This window comes from Pungitius pungitius, chromosome 2, assembly GCF_949316345.1.
Source record: "Pungitius pungitius chromosome 2, fPunPun2.1, whole genome shotgun sequence".
NCBI lineage: Eukaryota > Metazoa > Chordata > Actinopteri > Perciformes > Gasterosteidae > Pungitius > Pungitius pungitius.
In genome coordinates, this window is record NC_084901.1 from 6606375 (window position 1) to 6632577 (window position 26203).

Sequence of the window (26203 nt, forward strand, 5' to 3'; positions counted from 1 at the left end):
TGTTATTGTTTATGTTCATTTCAATACGGAATGAGGTTCATTTAGTAAATTATAGCCCTGTTCAGAGTGAAATTGATGATAGGCATTAGGGCGTGTTCCCTTTGTGATTGACAAGTTACCACCATAGTATTGTCCAGTCCGGAAGTGGTCCGTGTTTTCGTTTTAGACTGCTGTGGGTTCGTTTTGGAGTAATTGCGACTTTTCTCGGCTCCCACCGTCCCCTAGCCTTAAGCTTTCGTGTCCATTTTGGCCCAAAAATACCAATGGTCCAAAAGCAAGATGGCGACCTTCAAAACTCAAGGCTTTGAAATCAAGTCTGAAAACCGGCTCTATTCTGTAATTCTCTGTAAAAGACATTGTAACCAGAAATTGAACTAAACCCTCTTCATTGTTGCCATTGGCTCCCCATGGATTGGACAGTATTTTACCCACATAACTCTGAGCCTAGATCGGACAATTTTAACAAGGCTTCCGAATCTAAACTGGGTCAGTAGACAAGAAGTTTAAAAGTTTGTGCTGCGGACACACAAAGTCACAACAGCAACGTGAGCATCACCCTGAGAATCGGTCGAGTGGATAGTTCCTGTGCACTGAGTCATGTTCGCTCTTCAGGGAAACGGGCCAGAGCGGCCCCATGCACCGACTGCAGGCAAGTACCTTCCCTCTCTCTCTCTCTCTCCTTCTCTCTCTCTCCCCCACTTGACAATGCTGTTGATACTTTGTTCTGCATTACGCAATAGTACCGCCCCTCCCATCCTCTGGAACTCAGCTCTCTCTCTATCTCCCTCTCTCTCTCCCCCCCTCTCTCTCTCTCTCTCTCTCTCTCTCTCTACCTCATTCGTCCTGATATTAATGACACAGCTATCCGAGGCAGCGGCAGTTCCCCTGCACTCTCCCTCCCGCAGGCTGCGCTCATACACTCTTCGACCAATAGGACACGGGACATACACTCACACACTCCTATACTTAGTCTGGAGCCGCAGGCACAGAGACACACACACACACACACACACAGCTACACACACTCGGAGTTCACATCGGAAGCGGTCGCAGACTCTTTTATTTTACACACACGTTTATTTCTCCTTGAACAATCTCGCCAAGGGGAGAAAAAAAAAAAAGAGAAGGAAACAAAATGAGGACAGATGTGCTCGGCGTTTGTGCAAGCCTCCTGCTCGCGGCCGCCCTGGTGCCTCGCGCCAGCCGGGCAGCCGACTTCGCCATCAACTCACACCAGCGATGGGACACCAGAGGACCCTATTCTTCAGAAGCCGGGACTCCCACCTCCTCCTGCCCCATTAAGCTCCGACCCTCGGGCCAGTGCGGGAGCTCCGGGGCCAGTCCGGAGGAGGCGGACGACTGCCCGTACCAGCTCACCTTGCCTCCCCTCACCATCCAGCTGCCCAAGCAGTTCAGGCTCCTGGAGAAGACCATGAAGGAGCTGCAGAGCCTGAAGGAGGTCGTGAACAAGCTTAAAAGCGGGTGCCAGGAGTGCCGCGGGGCACGGGGCAGCGGAGCGCTTGGACATCATCAAGCCGACCAGGGACCACGGATGCAGGTCCCCGTTCTGAGGGATGCTGAGGAAGAAGTGAGACAGGACCTGACAGGACAGGAGGCGCAAGGTGGGTCCAGCCAAGAGGAGAGGGGAGATGGGATGGTCCCTGGAGCTACTGTGGACGTTGCCGGAGTGGGGCATGCTTCTATTTTGGGGAAAATTACACCGAGCCCGAGCAGTATGCAGGAGATGCAGGTAAGAGGCGCAGTTTAGTCTCACAGAAAAAGAGATACTTTGTGCCACTTTTTAAAAGGAAAATGCAGCACTTCACTGTGGAAGCTTTTGTTCTTTGCAAATACACTTTTATTTAAATGCATACATGAAACCTGATGATTTATGGACAGTATGCATGTTCATCATGAATTGTCCGTGACTAAGGTCAATACAGTTTTAGTGCATCTTTCATCAAAAATGATCCAAAATTTACATGAACAATAGTTAAACCATTATTCAAATGGTCTAAAATCAGTACATTTTGTACCATAACGACAGCATTTAGAGGTCTGTACAAACGATAGGGGCACTGCACCAATTTTGGTTTTTCCATCAAAGCCATGTGATCTCACATCAAGCCAGTACCATTATCAGCACTGTGGAGATTTTAAATCAACAAACTCAGCCGGTGTGTTTTATAAACACCGTAGGAACAAAGTCGCCTAAATTCACCCAGTGGAAAACGAACCCAGCTATAATGTAAACAGGCCAGATGATGTTAATGTAGACCTGTAAAGTCCTTAATGGCACCGATCCACCGGGGACAATTCCTGGGACTCTAAACAAGGTGTCAGCGTCAGACACCAGCCAAACAGCCGCAAAGTTTGTTGACTCTACCTTTCACTTTTGGCACACGGGCGACCGCCGCGCCTCTACTCGAAAATTCAAAATTGGCCGGTAAGACAATGAAGAGGGGCTGGTGACTTGAGTCGTCCACCTGCTCGGTATTCTGTGCACAGAAACAATTGCCTTCCTCTGGCCCTTCCCAGGTGAAGCTGAATAGGATGTCAGCCAGCCTGCGCAACGCCAGGAACCAGATCTCGGCTGTGCAGGGGCGTCTCGAGGGGCTCAATCTGCTCAACATGGACAACGTGCAGGCTATGGTGGACAGGCGGGTGGAGAACATCAGTGGAGTGGTCAACAAACTCAGCTCCACGTGCACTTCCCAGTGTGCAGTGCAGAACACCCCACAGTGTAAGCCTGCTCTCATTGACATTTCTATGATAGCGTTCACTCTCATATTTATTTGCTATGTTGACTCACGCCGTTCTTGGTCTCCTGGTACCAACCCTGCAGCTGAAAGGCCTCTCCAGCTCCTCAGCTATTTACTATACATGTATTCTCTTTTGACTTGAACCCCATCACGTGTTTTCTCTTGGGTTATCTTTTGCTATTTTTCTATTTTTCCTGGTGTGAGCAAAGAACACAGACGATGTTTTGGTAGTGTAGCTGCACCAGACACGTCCATCAGTTTGAGGTTGAAGTGAGGTGAATTTCCTGCCGTAGGATCTATCCAATCGTGCCCAAGTGGACCCGGCTCTGGGTGGTGACCTTCACCCGCTGAGGCCTTGCTTTCCTGGGATACAGGAAATTAAATCTGCCAGGCTGACGATGACATTGACAACGACACAGCGGTTTGCTGCAAAATGCTCTCGCCATTTACCGATATGGACAAAAAAACAAAAAAATCACACTTTGCTAAGTGAGAGTCTGCAAAAGCCACTACATCACTATTACACAGCCTCATTCAGCTAAGTGCAACCATAACAAAAATGACCACAGGAAATTAGCCTGAGGTTGAGCGAAGCAAGATTACGACTAGGGTCAAAGAGAGAATTCAGATTACCTCTTATATAACATATTGAAGTGCCTTGACATTCAGCTACTATCTATATGCAGACACTCTGATAGGGAGGGGGGGGAGAGAAAGAGAAAGATACTTGGCGCCTACGCTGCTACATGGTGCGAACATTTAAAAAAAAAAAAAAAAAAAAGTTTCAAGATTCAGTTTCAGTTTTGTAATGAGGAGAATCAAGAGATTCATGTGAGTAAAATGTCCTGATGGAGAATATGTGCAAATCCGCCGAGCACATCAAACATCCCACTTTACATTGATGTAAAAGCTTCTTTTTTTCAAATGCAGCCATAATATAATATATAATCCACTATTACATGAGTGAATGTGAAACCATATTGAGGCTTTTATGTGGAAAACAGAAGTGAGCTTATTCCTAAATAGATTAGCTGCGACAGTGGTGTGAAGGGAATCCCGGCTTTCTCCCCCCCCCCCCCCCTAAACTTCCCAATGTCTCCTTCAAACCTGTCCTCTCTCCCACACCTATCCTCAGTTTATCCACTTGGCATCTCTCCTTCCTCCCGACTCATCTTCACTTCCTCTCTTGCCATAACTTTCCACGTCTCCCCCTCTCTCTTTATTTAATCCCCTTTACCGGTGGTGCCCCCCCCCGCCCCGACTCTCCCCGTACCTCTTGCGTCTCCTGGAGGTCATGCTCTTGAGTGCTCAGCCCTGCAAGAAAACCCCCCCCAGCTAGCTCTCCTTATCTCTTGACAACACCACAAGAAATAATGTGGGCGGCCTTCCTGTCATTAGTCATGGACGGCACGCGGGGTCAGTAACACTTGTCTTCGTACTTCAATCCTTCATGTTAGATTGAAGTTAGGAAATCGTGACTAATGGTGTCTGAAGTTCATCCAAAAAAAAAAAAAAAAGCGAACATGAGACAGCTGTCGAGAAAGTGGAGAAAATGTCTGGCATAAAAAAAAAGAAGTTTTGTCAATTGTGAAACCTTAAATCGTAAAAAAGCAACACCAGATACTTGATGGATAAATGCCTGTACTATCGGTGCTACGAACACGGACCGTCATAGTTGATTGCTGAAGCAACTCACGGTTTCCAGCCAAGTTGAAGATCAATCATCGCGGCCCTGCCAGAGATGTGCACACGTGTACCACATTTTAAATTCTGTTTTCGCCCCAAAGTAAGCAAACCCAAAAAAAGGTGATAACGTCGTCTTAAGATTATATCAAGATAATATTTCCAGGGAATAATGTGCGAGACTGTACTGAGCCTCGGCAAGCAAAAGTTAATAACCCCTCACACGGGCACAGGGATTAATACATCAGCCTCACTGGTACATCAGCCTCACTGGTAGGGCTCATTAGGCTGCGCACAGTTCAAACATTTACACTCAGCGGGTTTAGAAAAAGGCATCCGAGGGTGCAAAGAAAATCACATTTTTCGAACTTTTTCATCCCAAACTTGAAAAATACAACGGCTAAAAAAAAGAAAGGAAAGAGCTAATACGATGTAAAAATGCAATTTCTAATCCGAGACTAAGGGTTTGTTTGTCACGATACTTTTATCACCCACTGCTCACTGCTGGGAGCATTCATTGCTCCCCCACTTTGCTCTCCTTTTCACTCCTGTAAGACGTACCGAGGCCTTGAGGTGACTGGATGGCAATTCATGTTTCTGTTCAGCTACATTAACTCAATTACAAACAAAAGGATGGAGGCCCGGTCCGCTGACTGCAACGTGATGACACGCGACTTTCTCAAAAAAGGAAAGGAGGGGTTTCTTTTGGATGATCTTTTTTTTTTTTTTCTTCTCCTCTTCTGTCAAAACAGACAGTCGTCTATTTAAGCCGCTATCGTGGGGAGAGATTATACTATCACATTGGATACACATTTCCCTCCAGTACGGGTGCTAATCTCGGGGACGACTACCGGTTGTCACAGAGCATGATTCCTTGACAACAGAGCTGTCCCTCTCCCATGCCAATCATTTACCGGTGTGCAGTCAGCCAAAATCAGTCACGCAATGCCTATGCCGCAGTTTCTGGACGTTGGTAAGCAAGCGAGAGAGCAGTCAGAAAGCATGGGTTAAGCGGTTGTTTAGGGCAGGCAGGAGGCCTCAAGGAAGTCAAATGAGACGGCTCTTGTGTGCGCAGGAATTCCGGCGGCCCTAAAAAACAAATGAGGACATATAAGGCGGCCGGGCAGGAGGTTGAAGTGAAGGAGACCACAGTCTCTTCGAGTGGCGGAGACATTTACGAGACGGCGCTCTGAGCCGCTTACGCGACAGTGCTCTCCGTGTGGAGTGATGTGTCCTCTGCAGCCATTTTACACACACACGCGCACACACTTGTTTTAATAGGAGCCCTTAGAAGATGGCCGCAAAAGTCATAGCAACCAAAAAGCGGAACTGTCTGTGCCCTTATTTGGTGCAACGTGTGCGCAGACACCTTCTCCTCACAGAGCACCATCGAGTCTCGAGCCTCCCCCTTCCTGTGCTTCAAGAAACCTGACGTCTGGCCCTCTAATCGGTTTGGTTCCCCACTGCCTTTCGGTCTTATAATCTACCAAGGCACTGAATTGATTTAACAGTATGACAAAACTGTATCGGCAAAAGGTCTGCGTGACACAAACTCAGCGGGTGGGGGTCCACATGCTGCCTGCCCGATGTCAGGATGATTTAGACTCCAAGGGCCGAGCGGAGGGGGGTACGTGGGGAGGGGGGTACGGCCCCTCTAATCCAGTTATACACTTTCCCACGTTTTTTGACAAGTCTGTTCCTTTCACTTCCCAAATGCTAACTGACGGGAGTCTTTGGACCTCGGCTTTTTGGATGGGGTCAGCGGCCCCGCGGAGCGACGCAGGGGTACAGGAGCAAGAGCATGAAAGATAAATGGCCAGGAATAAAAATATGGGGGCACGGGTCTTATAAAGCAACCGGCCTGTGGTGCAGCGCAGGGGAAGGTCGCTGACTTTTCTCCTCCAACAGTGGCCCGCAGTCTTTCATTTACCTGCTTGGATATTGGAGTCGTGCTGGTGATTTCCAGAAAGGTGAACGTCATGTGGAGAAGCAGAGGATGGGTTAGAGTGCTCGGTTCACTGATAGATTGTACTCCGCTGGGCTTGACGACCCGTTGAACAGTTTGATCCGCACGTGAACCTTTGGGGAATGATTTGGTGACACGTTGGTCGGAGAACATCCTGAACCGTTTTGTGTTTCAATGCACTGCCCCGGAAATGTGTGCAGGGATGGGAACTTGGTCAAAGCTAGATTTCCGGATAATTTATCACGTTTCCCTTTGTTCAGTCTTCGTAAGCCTCGGGGGCTTTTTTTTTTCTAGCCCTGCCTTGGTTGGGCGGAGAAAAAATGCCAGAGCTTAAAAGACCGTTTATTATCATCCGGTACCATCCCATTGAAGCGTCCTTTTTCTTTCTTCTACCCCTCTGCTTTCCCCTTTATCTCCCAGCAGTCATCTTAGCCCCTCGGGATTGTTCGGACTACAATGTGCTCGAGGCGAGGAAGAACGGTGTGTATCGAGTGACCCCCGATCCCCGCAACGGCACGTTTGAGGTCTTCTGTGACATGGAGTCTTTTGGAGGCGGATGGACCGTCATTCAGCGACGCCTTGATGGGTCGGTCAGCTTCAACCGCACCTGGGCAGAGTATAAGAAAGGCTTCGGGAACCTAAGGTAACTGCTTTTGGGTCAGGTCTAAGCTAAGATGGGGAAAAAAGTCTTGATAGAAACTTGAGTTCTGTAAATTCTCCGATGTTGCTCTGGAGCTTAGAAAATGCTATATTCAACTTGTACTTAATCTTTGTCACAAAACAGTGGAGGTGGTTGTGGGAATTTCGCTGTAACAACCTTAAGTTTTTGTATGGATGACAGGGGCTAACATACCACATACAGTGGTAGTTAAGATGGTGGATAGAGATGCAGTTCAAATATGACCAAAAAAAGTTATGTTATGTATATAATATTGCAGGATAGTCAGGCTAGATCCACTGGTCCACTAAAGGAAATGTGATGGTAATATTTCTGTTTGTATGGAAGTGACAAAATCACCCTTCTACACATTATTTAAAAAAAGAAACCCCCAGCTAATCACAATCTCTCAAAAATCACTTTACACTCACATAGCTACTAGAAATTACCACAAAGGTCTCACAGCACACTCTCTCCCACTCGGGCTGAAACTGCTGTTTTATCAACTTCTCAGACTCACCTAAACGGACCCTACCATCTGCCCATGTGGTCATGGGGGTGAATAAGACTTATACACATATTAACGATAAATATAAATCATTCCTTGAATATTCCACTCTTAATGGAGACAAGCAGAATAACTATTTAGGACCCACGCACAATCATCGCTGTGCTGACTTTTACATAATGTAGTTTGTTACTAAATAGTTTCACCCGTCGTCCCACACACATTAAGAAGGCCCAGTCAGTACTCAACTATGAACACCTGCTCCCCCCATTACTCAAGGGTCACCACCTGTTTTCACTATGACTGATTATCAGGTGTTTAACAAGCAAATGAATATACCACTTTAGAGCTTCATACAGTGAATACATTTAAATATTTGGTTGGACAAAAGAAGATGTTAATGTTGGAAAATGGGTTGCAGAGAAAATAGAGGGACGCAGCTGAATATTTTTTTAGTTACATTTAAAATTCCATTGAATTGCTTTTATACAGCCGAAAATCCCAAATTAGCTTCTGAGGACATTACAATATGAACATTCTCCGTCCAGGATCCCTCCCATCGGCACAGGGAACACCCAAGCACCAAAAAAATGGGCAGGGCAGAGGAGCGAACCCTCTCCCAGGAAGGCCAGCAGTGCAATAGAGGTCATTTGTGCAGTAGAACAATGTAAAAAAAAAAAAGAAGATTAACAATGCAACGCAGTGCCTCCATTAAAACAGGATTAACATTTCAGCAAATGTCCTCTATTCCACCCTTTACTCCTGTAGGAATCAAACAACAGTTACCTCTTGTTAACCGTGCCTACAGATGGAGCATAACCTCCCACTGAAAAAGTAATGAATCCTCTCATCCTCCTTTTACTGACACACTACTCTCCCCTTGCATCTCCCCCCTCCCGCTCTGGAGATAAATGAATGCATACGGGGTAATTGGAACCTCTTCATCATCAAGCACACAGGCATGTGAGCGTGATAATAATCTCTCATTTTACTTTGTCCGATCTCCTTCCACACCCCCCCCCCCCCCGCTGCAGAAGTGAGTTCTGGCTGGGCAACGACCACATCCACTTGATGACCAAATCCAAAGACATGGTCCTTCGCATCGAGCTGGAGGACTTTGAGGGTGTCCGGGAGTACGCCAAGTACGACCAGTTCTATGTGGCCAACGAATTCCTCCGCTACCGGCTGTCTGTCAGCGGATACGGGTACGGTATCCCCCCCCCCCCCCCCCCCCACACCACCCCGGGTGTGTGCCCACGCATTCATAACCAGGAACGAATTGAGTATAAAAACACATCTAAATACGCGTCTGTCATTTTTAGCGGCACAGCTGGGAACGCCATAAGCTTCAACAAGCACTTCAACCACGACCAGAAGTTCTTCTCCACGCCCGACCGCGACAACGACATGTACCCCTCCGGAAACTGCGGCGCCTACTACAGCTCCGGCTGGTGGTTCGATGCCTGCATGTCCGCCAACCTCAACGGGAAGTACTACCACAAGAGGTACAAGGGAGTGCGGAACGGCATCTTCTGGGGAACGTGGCACAACATGTCGACGGAGTACTACCCCACTAACTACCGGCAGGCCTTCAAAACCGTCAAGATGATGATGCGGCCCAAGAACTATGCTCCTTAAGGTGTGGGGGGGACAGGTAAATGTGAACACAGCCAGGTGGACAAACACAAACAAATACGGTCAAAACTCATCCACGTGAGCATAGGCGAGCATTTTGCACACACATATTAGCAGACACAACGAAAAAACTAAACGGCACGTCCTTCAGACCACATGAGTGCAGTGGCAAACAAGATAATTGAGAAGAAAAAAAAATGTAACTGTGCTATTACTTTTCCCCACTGCAGTGAGTGTGGCCTTCAAAGTGGTGGATTAAAATGATGATAGTAAAGGACAATGGACTATGAATAACGATGGCCAAATAAAATAAAAATAAAAGACACACACACACACACACACACATTGCAGTGCAAAGGCCAGCCTCCTGCAGGAGCTATAATGTTATACGGAGGGTTAACATGAATGATTTTTCACCGTTTCTCTGGCATTTCTCCACTTTGCGTCCTGCTGCCTCCTGCTATAAGCCCAGACACAGCACAGCACACTGTAGTAGTAAAAACTAATGAGCTGCCACTTTTGCCGCTCTAAACGGTTTCATAATTAACAGCAGCCACTCAAGTGAGGGGTGTGAGGGCCGCGGATACAGTTTGGAGTTGCTCAGAAATTCATTGGGTAACAACCTCATGCTGGGATTAGTGCTGTCAAACTGCTAAAAAAAAAAAAAAAAAAAAACTATAGGAAGTCACATTCTAGAAACTTTGGGCAGGCAGCAGTGCACCAGTAATGATGTCTGTGTCGTTTGTTTGATTACACTGGGGAGATTTTGCTAATGTACTGTCATCCTATACAATACAAAACATCCCACTATGAACACGCCGCCTGATATACATTTCCATCGGATCATTTCCTCGTGCATTCTGCATCATTTGTGCTCTAGTGAATCCTTTTTGCAAGCAGCCCGGGAGCAGAAACCTTCCAATTGTATTTCCACCTTTTATCTCCATGTGCGCTGAGCTGCTGCACGTTTCACCATCTGTACCATACTGCCGCCTAACGTTAAAAAACTGTATAGCACCATTTAATTCATTATATACACACACCGTGAATGGGAAGGATGCAGGACATGTTTCGCTTTAAGGACGTGTACAGTATTTATTGTATTTTGTGAGGTATGATATCTTTTATATAACACATAGATCATACAGTACAAGGTCTAATTTGTTGACATCCGAGCAACAATAAAGTGTGCATCATTGTGACCATTTACAGTAATTATGTGTGTATTTGGAGCTTTGTGTGTGTAAAATATTGATCTTTTCTATCATTCATATTAAACCGTCATGCAAAAAGATATGCACTTTTTTATAAAAAAATAAATAGAGTTCTAACTACATTGCTGTGTATAATGCGTTGTTTGGTGAAACCGTAACGATGTCTGCCCAACATTATGCAAGATTCCTGATGAACGTATGCACATTTAGCTTGAGTATTCATGAGATCCCAGAGGAGTGGGCTATTTGACGCCTGTAAAAATTGAGGGATGAGGTGGTGCACACCCGTAACAAATGGGTTAATTAGGCGCTGATAAAACAATTCAACTCAAAGATGGCTTCATTTCAACTTCACGCAAGATAAATGACCAAACCGCAGGCTTGTGACTTTAATGTCTCTTCACTTTATGTGACTGCCAAGTTAATAAAAACATACTATGCTCATCCACATGATGATTTCCAGTTCCATTTGTTGACTTTTGTTTAATCACGAATCTATGTGAGAGTGAGTGATATCCTACACATCACTTTAGCTGGACAAAATGTGGTTTTGTTGATTCATTTATACTGTTGCTGCCACTACTGAATGTAGTTCCGAAATGCCATTCACAAGAAACATGAGCTTTATTCGTGAGATACATCTTACCTCATCTATGTACTGGAAAGAAGGGGTGGCGGTAACATCTGTACTAGCAGAGGGTTTCTCCTCTGGAGATGCAACATCAGGAGGGTGGCCCTCCATTCCCCTCTCCTCATCCCCCTGTTCTTCAACCTCTACTTCTCTGGGATTCCTGGCATCCTGCTGCTCCTCGAATAGACTCACTAATGCAAAACATTAAAAAAAAGGATATAGTCCATCAACCAAACTTCCATCCATGCCCACATTTAGAGAGTTGGATGATCGGAGGGAAGATGGACAGAGCAATGTAATTTAGTATGGATATTAAAGACACATCAGCAATAGGCCATGCATCATGGGATTTTTGCAATATCTATACTCTCAATGCAACTCCCTCAGAGGTGAGTAAGGCTACTTCCAAAAATATTAACATCACATGGGAATTTGATGGAAAAGATGCAGTCGCAAACCGGAAAGGCTGGCCAAGGCACACATTTAAAGTTAACTTTGAGGAATTGAAGTATTTTTTGTTGGATAAACGACACAGAAAAACGTATAATAAAGGCATGATGATACCGTACATACACAGTAAACAGATTCATATAAACTGTACGCGCTATTTTACGACTTTTAGTTGCGAGCGACGGCAGTTTGTCGGTTTTCGTCTGCAAAACAGAAGAAATAGTCAATTAAAAGTTCGTGTAGAAGTCTTACTTTTGAATGTCTCCAATCCTCGCACACGTCTTCACGTCTCTGTCCTTTATTTAGTCTTATAAAACGTCAAACCATCCTAACGTATGAATGAGGTTGCAGCGCCGAGTTAAAGTTGGCGAAACTCTGTCGCTGATTTATTTCCGGTTGAATGGTTTGTTGTCCTCACCATAGCAACTAAATCCTAAATCCCTAATTTCGTCCGCTAAAGTCCATTATTTCTGCATTGCTTATTTATGAATAAGATATATGTAGGAGTCATCCACAAAGTGACCCACTTTATAATACACTCGTAAATTTAAAATTGTAAAACTCCCAAACTATCCGACTTTTATGTTTTATACTTACAGTGACTGTCCAGCAGGTGGCGTAAAATAGCAATTAACTGTGATCTTCAACTGCGCATCATCGCAGCATCCGTGGTCAGCAGACTGTGAACACGTTGAAGGGAAGGACTCAAGGGAAGTTGGATTAAACTGAGGGGACGGCGATGACGCAATACTACTGCTCTCCTGTCCGCTTTTTTTTTTCTTCCCACAGTGCACTCTGGCAGTTGGCGACCCGTGACTCACTCAATGCAACAGCTGCAGCAATGCATGTGTGCACGACCCCAACATGTGCACTGTGAACACAATATGGGTGAAAGCAAAAAGCTCCTTCTCCTTAATATTATGGTGAGCCTTGAATCTTTGATGGTGATAAATTATCGGAGACTGTGATTCCTACTAAAACCTTGGGTTTTACGTCCCTGCTTTTCAAGGGCGTTTTTTAGCATTACTTATTCATTTATTTAATACAAAAGTTCACAAAACGAGGCTTACCATTTGGTACAGAGTTGTCTTTCAATACTGTGGGGGTGAGTCGATCATTGTGTGCAGGAAAATGAACATGATTGCAATTTATTTTGACAAACTATAGATGCACTTTGGTTATTCATTATGGAACCTTTTGTTTTTTATATGAGGATCCATCTCCTTCTTTTCCATTTTAAGCCAGTATACATGGCATGAAGGACGGTGCTTTTCGTCTCGTAGAATAATTGCTTCGGAAAATCCGACAGCCTTTACTTTTACCTACTAATTTTGTAGACCTAATATATTACAAAGTTTTACCAATATTCCTTGTTATTGCCAATCAAATCAACCAGGCCTTTTATTTGAATTTCCTTGGCAGAGCTTTCCAAAATGAACACTGAATTCCCTCCGAAAATCAGAATATTCTTGTGTGGGACGCTTTTGGCTAAATAAAGAGAAATGCCAAGTGTTATAGCTATATGGGGTACGAAAATGTATGGGCCATCACAAGAAGGACCCCAACAGTTATTGATCAGTCATTGATATACTTAAACTGTACATATGTATAGTCCTTAAATACGTATTTTCCAGTTTTGCTTTAATTCTTCGCCTCAATAAAAACAGCTGACTGTGTGTTTTATAAAACCCTGCTCCACCATGTCAACCAAAAGTGCTGACTTCAGCTTCATGGGTACACACAAGTTTCCTCTAGTGAGGTTTAACAATCAACAGCAGATGTTGATGATGCATGTTGAGACAGTCACCGGGGGGCATTTGGCAGGGTTGAAGCGGCATGCTGTATATCGAAAAGATAGCGAGGTGGGTGGAGGTCAATGTAGTGGCACGACTTTAAAGAGCTCAGTTTGGTAATCGCGCCCCGTTCATGAAGAATACCACAAGGTGATCTCTTTACCTTTCTTCCAGCTCCACCATCATTCATGAGGAAATGCCTGCTAAACATATGACATTACCACAGCCTCAGCATCGGCTTACTGCTACATTGGCATGTTTCACAACGAACTAAGATGGTGAACATTATGCCTGCTAAACATCGGCCTGTCATTTTATTGTCCTAACTGTGTGTCCTACACGTGACGTGATAGTTGGCTTAATAGCAGGAACCAGGCCTTTGTTTATTGCTTTATTGTAGTCATCAGTTGTGTTTTGTTTCCAACATCCAGCACCTCCAGGTTCCTCTTGTTTGATGTGCGGTTGGTTGTGGGGCTGTTGCCATTTTACATTTCTTAATTCCCTTCCTCAATGTGCCCCACCCCCCCTCTTCCCCCCCTCACACACACACACACACACACACAACCAGCAGAGTTTTTTTTTTCCATGCATAAAATCTGCTGTTACAACGTCTTTTGTCAAAGACTTTGTCCTTCAGAAAAGGCATCTGGAAGGAGTTTATTTACAGATTTTTTTAGTCTCTTACAACCTGGAAACTAGCTTTTTTATTGAAGCCCGGTTTGAATCTTTTGTGCACTTCTATAATAGTATGTATAGGAAAAAGCTTCCCCTTATCATTTCAAGGCACAATGGCAAACCAGAGATTAAAACGGTATGTAATGTTATGATTACTGTCATTTCACCGGAGGGATGGAAACACGAAACGTCACACAACCCCCCCGCTGTTGGATCAGACTGCCGCTGAGTTGACATCCTGCATAAATATTTGGCACCATCAAATCAGAATTTAGTGCAAAACCTAAAACCTAAATCACTGAGAACTTGAGAAGCGCTCTTGGCAAAGTGTGAGTGTGATGTCATTCTTCAGGGCCTCTGAGGGGAATCCATGGCATTGTTCTTCAGTGTGTCAGTGGGCAGACCGGAGACATCCGACCCGTTCCAGCTTGGACCCCTCTGACTCACCACTGTCTCAGGTTCTCCTGGACAAAAAAAAAAGACAATCTCTGTTTTCAGTATCCTTTTTTTAAGAATTATGAACCAAAGCCATGTGTGAACACAGCAACATCGCTGCCCGTTTTCTAAACAATATCTCAACTCATCCTGATCTTTGAAGAGAAAGATTAATCTTAATTACGCAATGAATACACTGTGTTGTGTTCTAATGTGCTCTTCAATTCTTCAATGCTTTGTCCTAAAGATATCTCTGCATTTTTGACCATTTTGCGTCATATCACGTCACTCTTAACTATTGCCTCATTGTTTTTCCACACCTAATAATCATGAACACTATAACACATGATACTTAATTTGTTTTGATAGGGTGGTTTTCCTGTCAGCCCTACTGGAGCAACACCTGGCCGAGTCTGTTCCTTCGGAAGGCCTGATACTAATGGAAGTACACAACTCGTGGCGTGAAAGTCAGCTGCGGTTCAGCCCGTACACGCAGCGGGCTGGTGTCCAATAAAGTGCCAACTTCTGCACGTACATGCTTGTACTGTATAAGCTGCGAGGAAGTGGGGGCTTACTTCTGTTTTTTGAGCTACAATCAGTTTTTACGAGGCACTTTCAGTTAAAGGGACACTTTAACGATACACTTTACAGAACTAGATTCTTCCTATGAGCTTGAATGCTTTTTTTCACATCAGTACTATTGTTCCTTTTCAGTCTGCAAAATGGAAACTAATGTGGGTTGATCGTGACCTTTGACACTAGAAAATGTTACAGTCAGAGTACATAAATCCAACTTCCCCGAGAAGACCCTCAAGTAAAAGATAATACTAGATGAAAATATGAGTAGATCCACTGAATCATTGTCTTTGTTCACATTGATGATCTTGTATTCTACGTTTGAATAAAGTGGCAAAGAGAGAGACCACCGTCGCTAACACTAAAACCAGAGAAATACATACTGTTATCAGATGGAATGACTCAGCTAAAACCCCTCTCGTATCTTTAAGGTCTGACAGGTCGTGGTAAAGCTTGTGCAGAAAGTTAATTGATTCCAGGTATGTGACCCTGCAGGACCCTTGAGGTGGAATTAATCAAAGGACACCCTACAAATGTCAAAGGGGGATTAGAGTCAAACTACCACCACCTACTTGTTTCCACTGAGGAAAAAGATAGAGTCCCGTGTATATTTTACTGCGCTCCACAAACCTGTACACATTTCACAGTGAAGGATTCAGGGGTCGAATTAGAGTACCTCAAATGGGTCCCGCGGGTCACCGTGAGGATATTTTAAGTGGTGAATTGAAATAAACACAGCGGGTCAGGTTGTCTTACTGCGATGCACCGCGGCAAAAGCAAATCTCTCTGTTACAAGGGATGAGTCACTCTTACTTGATTCCCACTGCCGTGCACTCCAGTTACATAAACATCTTTGTGTTTGGTTTAAGCTTAATGTTGGTCCAGGCGGCACCACGGCTATATTTTTGCAGCTGTGGCAAGAGCTGTTTTCCTTCTCAATCTTTCTCCCTTCAAAGAGGACCTACTTCCGGGGCGACAGTTCTGTATTCCTTCAAACTAGCGTCCCGCCAGGCTAATGCTGGTCCAAACACAGACGGATTATATATGGAACGTAGGGCACAGACATGCAAAATGTCCCATAGCCTCACAGGAGCAAGACACAATATTTTAGTCGTTTGTTGTGTGTCTCTTTCTTGTCGTTGTGCATTGTTTTTGCGCGTGTGTGTTTCTTATTAGTTGGTGTTGTGCCTCTTTGGGGTGGTTTGGCCCCTTTTCGCAGATGTGTTGTTTTTCTCTGCAGTTGTTTTGTGTCTCTTTGGGATCATTTCTGGTCCCATTGTGGTTATCACGGGTTACACTGAACCAAAAAAACAACAATAGAACGTTTTCGAGAACGGGACATATCTTTTTACTTCTTTTTACAATATATTTTAAGACATAAAAGAAAAACAAATACCATGTCAGAGGAGATTTAATCAGCTGCAAATATCTGTAGCTGACCTATCCTCGAGGTTAATAACCTATTTAATGGGTAACTCTGGAATGAAATGGAGGAAAGAAAGAAAAGCTCTATGATGTGTGCCTGTGTCTATGTAGTTGATTTCTTTGAGACTTGCTCATAGAGGGATGGAAACAATTAACTCCATCTGTTCACCAGATCTAGAGGATAGCCTCTCATTTACATACATTTGTGTGTACGTGTGTCTGTGTTTGTGTGTGAATGTTCCCCACAGGTCCACGGAGAACTCCTTCAGGGCCTCCTGGCTTCCGTCCCTTTCATCCCAGCCACAGTCCACATCCTTGGAAACGCAGCCCTCCTTGGTTAAGATGGAACATTTACTAATTTCTAATGTCGTCTTTTTCTAGGAAATGCTCCATCTTTTTTTTTTTTTATCTGACGTTTCTCACTTTTACTTTTTCTTCTGTGGCTTTTCAACAGTACTTGTTTTGTCACCATGAATCACTATCTTTCCCCTTCATTTGCAAACACACAAAAAAGCCCAGACCCACACACAGCACGGCCAACTCATCACCTGACACCACTATAATAAATAACAACAACATCTTGCAGGGGGGTAGCATACATTTCACTTTGCAGGAGGAGCTATATTAGGCTGAAAACAAAACCCATATTGGCTGAGGTTTCCTATTGGAAAACTGGGGTTTGTGTCTTCATCCCACCGACCACAAAGTCATACAATTATACCTCTTTTTAAATGAAATCATACGGTACATTAAGAGTTTTTTCAGTAGAGCGGTATCAAAGAGCACCCGGGCCTGTACTACATCAATAACTGAACTAAAGAATAAATAAAACAAAGATAACTTGGGCCACTTTGGGTGAGCAGGAAGAACTTCTAAACACTCTATAGACAACACGCTCGCATCTTCCTACAGGTTCTGTGCAGAGTTGAAGCTGAAACCAAAAATGTTTGGGTTGGAAAAGCCAAAACAACAAGCTCAAAGACGCTATAAAACTTTAAAGATCTTTACAATATGTACAGACCACAGACAGGCTACAATTTTCCATGGGTTTTGGAGACATCAGAGTTGGAGACGGCCGAGTTCATTTTTATTTCATAATATGCTAGATCCACACTTTTGTGTGTGTTTTCCCCCCTCTGTGGTCAGGTCTGTAGTATGGACTGTCTTCTTTTTAGTCCTAAGAAAGGAGCACACACCCCAAAACCAAAATTACAGAGTGGAGAGCTCAGATTGAGGAGGAGGGCGCCAGGGGGAGGCTTTACAAAGATGCAAACGTCTTCCAATCTTTAAAAGACAATTATGCTCCTTTAAACATCTTAGGGTTCCTAAGAAAAAATAGATCTGTGTGTCCAGATGTTTTTATTCAGAGTTCAGGGGTTTGCTGAAAAGGGGATATGACTCATTTGGTCTCTCTTTGTCACAACAAAACCCTTCCCCCCCCCCCCCCCCCCCCTCCCTCCTCAGCTGCACCAGTCCCCACAATCTCGAATCCTCCCGTCTCTACAATTAGTGGCCGGGTCTTTAAACCTCGGCATAGTGACACAAAGTGATAAAAGTGAAACCATAACAGAGGCAATGACCCCAATGACGCAAACCAGTGAGCATTAATGGAAAATGAGCAAGTCGACAATTCAACACACACACGCTCGGTTGGTGAGTGAAGGTGAGGAAGGCCGAGCAGATGCCGCGGATGGCGCTGAAGATACGCACCTCCGTGGTCAGCTTCAGGCCCTCGCTGTGACCTCTGAACCCTCATTCAGCCGCGTGGGACCGCGTTTGAGAATGTGTGGGATGGCTGTGCAGTTCAGCATGCACGCGTTCAGGCAGAAGGTCTTTGGGTAACATCATGTTTAAACATCATTATTTGTATTTACTGAAACAGGCAGTTACCGCAGTAAATGTAACCATGTAGTCAGCTGTAATTATACCTAAAAACAAAAATTCCACGCAGCTCTCTCGCCAAATTTTGCTGTCAGCACAAATTAGCATTGAACATATTTGTCGTATGTCTCCATGAACAATCTCGTTTCACTGCTTCAGTGTAACAGATGGAATCGTTTATATCGCTAACTATATTGTTGTTTGTGGCCAGACGTTGAGACATTGTAAAATGTTACTGTCTGCACAAGTCTGCGTTGGTGCATTTCTGCGTGTTGGTAAACTTAATTGAACATAGTGAGACTCGCCACACCGCCTCAAACACTAAATTGTGGCATCCTAACAGGATTTTTTGATCAAGGATTATTTTCATTTTCTTTTACTTCTATAAGGTTTTTACATATAAATTCTTTACTCAAGGATGCTTAATGACCAAGGGAAGTTTCCTTCACTTCCATCCTTTCTGTGGTTCTCTTTGTATTGCTTTCCGTCGACACGCGTGGAAACTCCTGTATGGACATCATGGCAACCTTTTGACCAATCAGCGGCTCTCCTGTGGTGTCCTTGCTGGACCACACGATGGCAAGAATCCAAAGAGCTCTTTCCTGTCTCCCTGCTGCTTTGGCTTGCCACCAGCTGAGCACAGAGAGGCTTGTAGCTCCACTAAATTCAGTGTTGGAGGACTTTTTTCAACCTGAGCAAACAAGAGGTATTGGAGACAAAATGCCCAAAGGAGGTGCAGAACGACAGAGGACAGAAAAAAAAGAGGAATGTTCCTTGAAAGACAGAACAGTCGGGCAAGCTGAAGCTGGCGCCTCTTCAGGGTTGCCAGCACAAACACACACACACACAAACACACACACACACACAGACACACACACCTACAGACACACAATCACACAAAGCTCACTCTAAAGTACACCGTAAATCACAAGGACAGAGATTTGAGAACAGCACATTTGTTTGCCTTACTATGGAATTATATAAACCAGCATAGATAAGGGTACAGTGTGTGTGTGTGAGCGGGCATGTCCCTATTTGTCTGGAAGATGACTTTTTAAATATTCATTTATGTCTTGGGTCTTAAGAAATGGAAATGATTTTCAGGGAAGTGCTTATAATATAAAAATATTGGTAACTTGGTGGATGAACATCAGTTCCCAAAGAACACAGCTTCTTGTGTGCATCGTTTTTGGGATTTGAAGCCGCTGCACCTCTACTGGAGGTCCACCATAACCAATGAGAGACCAAGGCTTCGCATCATGAAGTGTTTGTTCACCACTTTGCCAGAGAGCCCTTAAATAAACCCTTGCTGTAATTTGAAATCCCAGAGAGGAAATTACAGACTGCTCGGCAGAGGCCTTCTAGCACAGTATAGCTGTTACTGTTTGTTGAGTCTTTTAAACGCAGGTTTCAGCAAAAGAATGGACTGTAACTTGATTTACTGAAAAACTTGACTTTTTTTTACAATTGAATGCACTATTTCCATGTCAGTTCCTGCATTTTTAGAGGTTGATAATGTGATACCACAGCTATTAGCCAACGCTTTCATTGTTTCTATAAAAATGGGATTTACTTATTCTACCAGAGAAGTTATTCCATATTGCTCGGCTTTATGGGGTCATCTGAGCCGCGTGTGATGTTGCTCATGTGAGTCGGTCGAGTTAACGTCAACCAGGCTCTACTTTACCCAACTAAGAGGTTTTGCTGTCTCGAGACCCAAGTTTATTTACTGCAGTGATGACTGATTTGTGGAGTGTAAAATACCAAATGAACACACAGAACATTAATATTGGATTATTACATTTAATAGAAAATACGGTCAGTGTTCACTCGCAATGGTTTCAATGAATCATTCCAATAGCGTCCACGCACGACAACTGAAGTTATATTAAGACATGGTTCTAACTTAAACCATGTTTAGGGAGTTGTTGTCTGCCAAGCTGCTTGTTCCTCCATCACTGAGAGAAAATCGCTGTCCTGGCTCCGAAATGGTGGAACGAGCTCGCTGATGACATCAGGACGGCAGAGAGCCTTCACATCTTCCGGCGGAAATTAAAGACTCGCCTCTTTAGACTATATCGTGACTAAAATCAACAAACTGTAGGACTTAGATTGTACTTATAATGGCTCTTATCTATAGCAAGTTGTAAATCAGCTTATTTATTGAAATTGCACTTTGTTTTTTTTGTTCTTTTGAATTTGTATCCTTATGGCTGAAATACACTTATTGTAAGTGGCTTTGGATAAAAGTGTCAGCTAAATGACATGTCATGTAATGCATGTGCTACTACGCGCCAGCATCTGATACAAACAGCTTGTGACATTAGTAAACGGCCCTCAGAGTGGCACCTTGTCAGAGCGTTGTGACACAGCAACTCTGTTCAGCAGCTGAGGTTTACGATGCTGTCGTCCACTTAAAGCTCACATTGCAGCTCGAGAGAGAAAGTCAGAACTTCTATAAAAGATCCTATTAAAGTAGCATGCAGTAAAGTAGATGTGTATTTAACATCTGTTTAACCGTTCTGCATATCTACACCTACACAGACACACACACACAAGTGATTCAGCTGTGTTTTTTTAAATGTCCAAAACTCGGGCGACCAACAGATTGCAATATTAGAAATGGATTTCATCTTGCAATAAATGTTTAAAGGAGAGGATACCTCACTATCATAAAGGCGGCTGTTGCTGGTGCGCAGTGAGGACTCAGACGCAGGGTCTTCAAGAAAGTGCTCTTTAATCCAAAAACTGAGACGTGCACCAACGACATGCAGACTCACATAGACACTAACAATGACACTACAGGGGACAACAGGCACACAGGGCTTAAATACACTAGGGGGGGTGCAGGTGATTGGACACAGGTGGAAAAAATCAGGCAATCACAGGACAAGGCAGGAAGTGAAGCTAACCCAGGGACACAAGAGACATGAAAACTACAAAATAAAACAGGAAGCAGAACTCACTACATAAGCAAGTGACACTTTGTTGTATCAATGTATAACACATATCACTCCACTAGAGTAGACTACAAATATAGCTGCAGTGGGGTTACACCAAAACTTCAGGTCAAAGTGACCCTCTTTCATGCTGTATAATGTGTATAATGTCCAGCACATCTTATTTGTCTTGTTGCAAACATTAGACAAGGGTTATTTCAGAATTTCAGAGTCCAAACTGTATTGACATGAATGAAATCATGTGGATGTGGGAAACATCGTCCTTTTCTGCGAGATTAAATACTCGCCCCCAATTCAGTTTCTCCTTGTGACCGGGTCAAAGGTTGTAGCTGCAGGGACTTTAGTAAAACTTCTCCTGGTCCACTACTTTATACATCAGACACAGCTGTGTAAACAGGCTCTATGTTTTGAGGAAAGGACGCTTACCGTGTTATCATTTCAAAGCTAAAAATAGTTCCATGGCCTTAGCATGGACGACAAAAAAACACTGCTCGTCCAGAAATCAAGCACTAAAAATGACATTCATTGTGGTCTCCCAGGTGAGTGACGTGCCACAAAGTATTAGCCAGGTAAAGAGGGATGCAGAGAGAGCCGGGTTTGGTCTGTGTTTAGCCTCAGTGTTGTTTGTACGGGATCTGCCATTATGACACCAGCTTGTACCGATTTGACGTACTCTTTAATTTCAATCCAACCAACTTGTTGGGGCGACAAAGATGTATCAAAGCTTGAGGCAAGCCGCGTGGCTTTGAGGAGAGAAAATTGAAAATTTTGCAAAACTAAAGCAGATACTGTACCTGTCTGTTCTGGATGAAAAATAATTGACAAATAATTGACAAGGGTATCTAAACAAGCGTTTTTGTGCACTGGCATGTAAAACCTACAATAGAAAGAACAAAAATAAAAAATATAAATCATGGACCTGGTATTGAAACCTGAGGATTTCTCACAACAACAACAACAACATTTTGCAGATTTAGTGTCATACTTTTACACTGAAATTATTATTTAGTTCTGGCTTCAAAGTGAGGAGTCTCATCATCTAAAGTATTGGTAGTTAATTTGATTTATTTAACCTACAAAGATGATTATATACTTCATCTGTACAAGTGCGATGGGTTTCAACTATCAGTGGAATAAAACAAGTCATCTTTAGATATCTGAGCTCTTCAGACGTTGATGGTGAGCCAAGAAACTCTGTGAAAGAAGCATTTTTCATCTGCTTGTATCTTTACCATGACCGCGATGAGCGCTCAAACATAACTCCAAATAATAAATCACGAGCCATTCATGTCTTCCGCACATTTACTTTCCCACACAACCAAAGCAAAATAAAAGAAAATATGCAACAAAACTGCTTAGGTTTGGTAAAAAAAAAAAAAAAAAAAAAGGTTTTGTTGAAAATCAAGTGAAACAGAAATCAAGCCAAATTGAGGTAATTGTAAAAATCGAAAGTTTTGCGTGAGACAACTCATAGCCAGAGAACAGATCTCATCATCAGCAGTTTATCAGCAGCCAAGCAAATCTTGCTTAATTCCCTTGGTCTTTGCAACACATGCAAACTGAAAGTAACGAACAAAGACATACATGAAAAAAAAAGAGGTATTGATAACAATCCACCGCTGATTTCCTCCACATACAAACACCGACTTCTACAGAACACACGATCGATCTGCAGGGGGCAAAAGTTTGCTCAATCAAAGATATTCTGCTTCAAACAAACTGCCAAGATGTTGGTTTCACAGTACAGGATGACCTCATGTGAGTTTTCTCTTTATGCAGCAATGGAAGAAAGTAGTACGTTCAAAAAAAGACATTGTGGTTTACGCCTTAAGACAGAGCTGCAGAAACAACCGGAATGTTTGACTTCGTGTATGGAACCAAAGAAATCAAATCAACTGGAAAATGTAAATTTGGGGTATTTGTCCAAAATGACAGGTGAGGCCCCTGAATGTTACACATGTTTAGTGGATGATGCTTTACAATCCAATAAACAAATCTACAATTCTACAAATACATTTTTTTGTCTCCCTGCAGAGATTATTCAGTTTTGGTTTTATTTTGACATGATAAGGAAGGGTGTGAGGGAAGATGTGTGTTAAAAATTGATAATTAAAAACTCACCTGCTAATTTATGTTTATGATTATTAAATAAAGTAACAGCGAATACAGTGTTTCCTTATAGGTGACACGTTTTGAAAGAATTCAGTCGTACTTTCAGACTTATAGTGCCAACTGATCACCTGATCATTCAGATGGTTCCACGCCTCTTTTATGCTACAAACTCTGGGAGCTCTCATGAAGCAAAAGCTTCTTCATATCATGAGCTCTACACAAAGTCCCAATAGGAGCCCAGACTTTCTATCCAAATGAGTTTACCACGAATACATCTCGAACACGGTGCTTCGTTGGACTAACGTTTACTTGGCAGGGGAAATTTCCGGTGTTTGATAAGTTGTCTTTGTGACCTCGCCCTCCACTCCCCTCAGGGAGAGCAGCTATGTAGCCTTGGAGCTAATATTACATTCATTTAGGGGGTTGTCTGGTCTGCTAAAGGTTGCGCGTGCATGTGTTTGGTCCGTTTTGAATGACAGAATACCCATAATTGTCAAAAAATAAGTTAAATAAGTGCACAGTCACGACTTTGTATTCATTGAATCCTCTCCAGCCCAAATACCCCCTGAAGTTGTAACAATTAATATGATCTTGTTCTCGTTCAGGAGAATTTCATCACTTTGTTTCCTCGGGGAGAAGAATGATCGTACTCAAAACAGATGTGCACATCTGACAGATAAGCACATCCCAAGTCTCGTTGTCTTCTCCCAGTAGGGATAAGAGCAGTATGCTAATACCTGTTAAATCTTATCCAGGCATTGGGGGCAAGAAAGAGCACGACGATAAAATGGTTGACTTGTACAGCCATTATTTACCGTCAGTTGTACATGAAAGAGATGTCCTCTTTCATTTTTCATGGTGAAGCAATGTTTTTTTTGAAGAAGGTAGACAGAATTCAGTCCACTGGGATTTATTTATTAGTCACAGTCTTGGAGGAGATAATACAAATGTATTCAAACATCCAGCCCTCTGTTTGCCTGGATGGGTCATTCCTTGGCACAGCCTTTTTGTTAGTCATTACAGTACAATGAATTAGGTTGACATGTTCCAGTCCTTTTTGACACCTATTTAGACGTATTGATGTCTATTTATTGTTTCTACATCTAGCGCCTGTTAGTCTTTGTAGTTCACTGTGGTGAGGTTTTATGATCCAACGTGACACCCAGAAGCAGAGATTAACAGACATCCAAATTTATCATGTGATGCATCAGTGATCCTGCAAAAATACAACGATGATGTCATTCATTGTGTTGTAATTTCTTGCTTTTCTTGCATCTGTTAGTTCTCCATCCACAAACAAATTCCAGATGTTTCAAGAGGCTTTTTGTTTTTCACTATTCTGCGTAACAGGGCGCTCATCATAAACTTTGATTCCACTCCTCCTATACGTGGCGTCTAGCCGTTCTTCTGGCTCGGTGAAGAAAGAGAGAAAAGAAGTAAATAAATCTCCAGATGGAGTAAGAGGAGAGGGAGAAAAGCCCACACAGAGCAGGAAGAATGAAAGAGATGAACACTGAGAAAAGATATAGTCCAAAAAGACATTACTTCCTCATCCAAAGCCGAGCGTGGACTCATTCAGTGCTGCACACTTTTAATGGGAGGCACTCAGTGATTAAATACGATTAACGTTTGTGGCCACGGGCGTATGGGATCATCCAGATTTTCTAAACAGTCGCATCCGCAAAACTCCTTTTAGTTTGCAAATGCTTTCCTCCAATGCCTTTTCCTTGTGTGATGGATTGCGCCAGGTGCATGGGACATTGACTGGGAACCGTTCTCCTGTTCGTCTGCCCAAACAATTTTCTCTTCATAAAAAATCGAAGAAAGGCATAAAGACAAAAACAAAGAAGAAGCTAAGATAACTGCACAGTTGATGGATAAAACATTTACGCCCCAGGTAGGTTTCCTGCAGCTGGTACAATGAAAACTTCTCATCTCCACCAAGAACGGAACAGAGTTCTGTAACATTTGCCTTCTTTAACCTTGTTGGAGTCTGCTTACGGACCATTGGACCTCGCCTCTTGATCATTGCAAGTCTAATTATCACTCTTCTCGTTCCTTTGGCTCTCCATCGGCTCCTGAGGAAATTATCGGACTCTTGAGCAGCTAAATGCGCCGCTGTGTTCATCCGTCTTTAACCTCGTCTGTCGGCTGTAAACTACTGCAGGAAGCTCACAATTTGCACACCGGAGACTGATTGAATGAAGAAGTGTGCAACTTTTTCCCCACTCTTTAGAGAGTTGATCTTTTAGCCTTGGGGGCAGCATAGCAGCGCAGCCACCGTTCACAACATGTGGCTGGAAATGCAGCTTCAGCGCCATGATGGGGGCAGTCTCTCATGTTCGCCTGGCGTCACCGGGCTTGAAAGCACACACAATCAGAATGAAATACGACGACATTTAGATAGATGTCCTACCTCCCAAGAAGCCGCGATATACTTGAATGGACGTTTGCATTCATTTCTATGGAGCAAATGGTACCGACTTGAACAGCGCCTAAGATTGTGTAAGCTCTATTTTTTTTTAAATGATATCTAGCACAGACAGTATTTTTTTAAAACACAACAAAGGCCTTGCAGGGAGTACCCTTCCCAACAAAATTAGCAATGATCACGCTCTGCGCTTTCATTATAGATTTATTTTGACATTTATAGAGTACACAAAGGCTATAAACATGTCTCAAGTTCAAAAGTCAACCTGGCTCTTTAAAGAATGTGTTTGAAGCATTTTAACAAGGCCGCTCGTCCTTCATCTCCTCACTGGCACAACAGCTGGCCGTGGCAGACGAACATCCCCCCCCCCTGGACGTTTTGCGGAGGGGATTATCGTCCGCCGCTAAA

At 43.5% G+C, this 26203-nt stretch overlaps 2 protein-coding genes across 3 annotated transcripts in view; one reads left to right on the plus strand and one right to left on the minus strand.

The window, feature by feature from the left end:
* The window catches only part of ccdc146 (coiled-coil domain containing 146), a 47171-nt gene extending 35284 nt beyond the window's left edge, over nt 1-11887 (minus strand). Inside the window, exons 1-2 of the mRNA XM_037460795.2 lie at nt 11760-11887; nt 11073-11248 (exon numbers count right to left, since the gene is read on the minus strand). Coding sequence (XP_037316692.2) covers nt 11073-11248; nt 11760 — 177 coding nt within the window. The 5' untranslated portion in view covers nt 11761-11887. The remainder of the gene's footprint in view (nt 1-11072; nt 11249-11759) is intronic.
* On the plus strand, nt 835-10876 carry fgl2a (fibrinogen-like 2a). 2 transcript variants are annotated; one of them, XM_037460796.2, is made up of 5 exons: nt 835-1750; nt 2539-2743; nt 6832-7054; nt 8612-8782; nt 8900-10876. In XM_037460796.2, exons 1-5 carry the CDS (start codon nt 1136-1138, stop codon nt 9213-9215), a joined length of 1530 nt encoding a protein of 509 aa, XP_037316693.2. In that variant the 5' UTR covers nt 835-1135; the 3' UTR covers nt 9216-10876. The 2 variants fall into 2 exon arrangements, with proteins under 2 accessions (XP_037316693.2, XP_037316694.2); XM_037460797.2 differs by having other exon boundaries at nt 6835-7054.
* Nucleotides 11888-26203: the final 14316 nt, after the last annotated feature.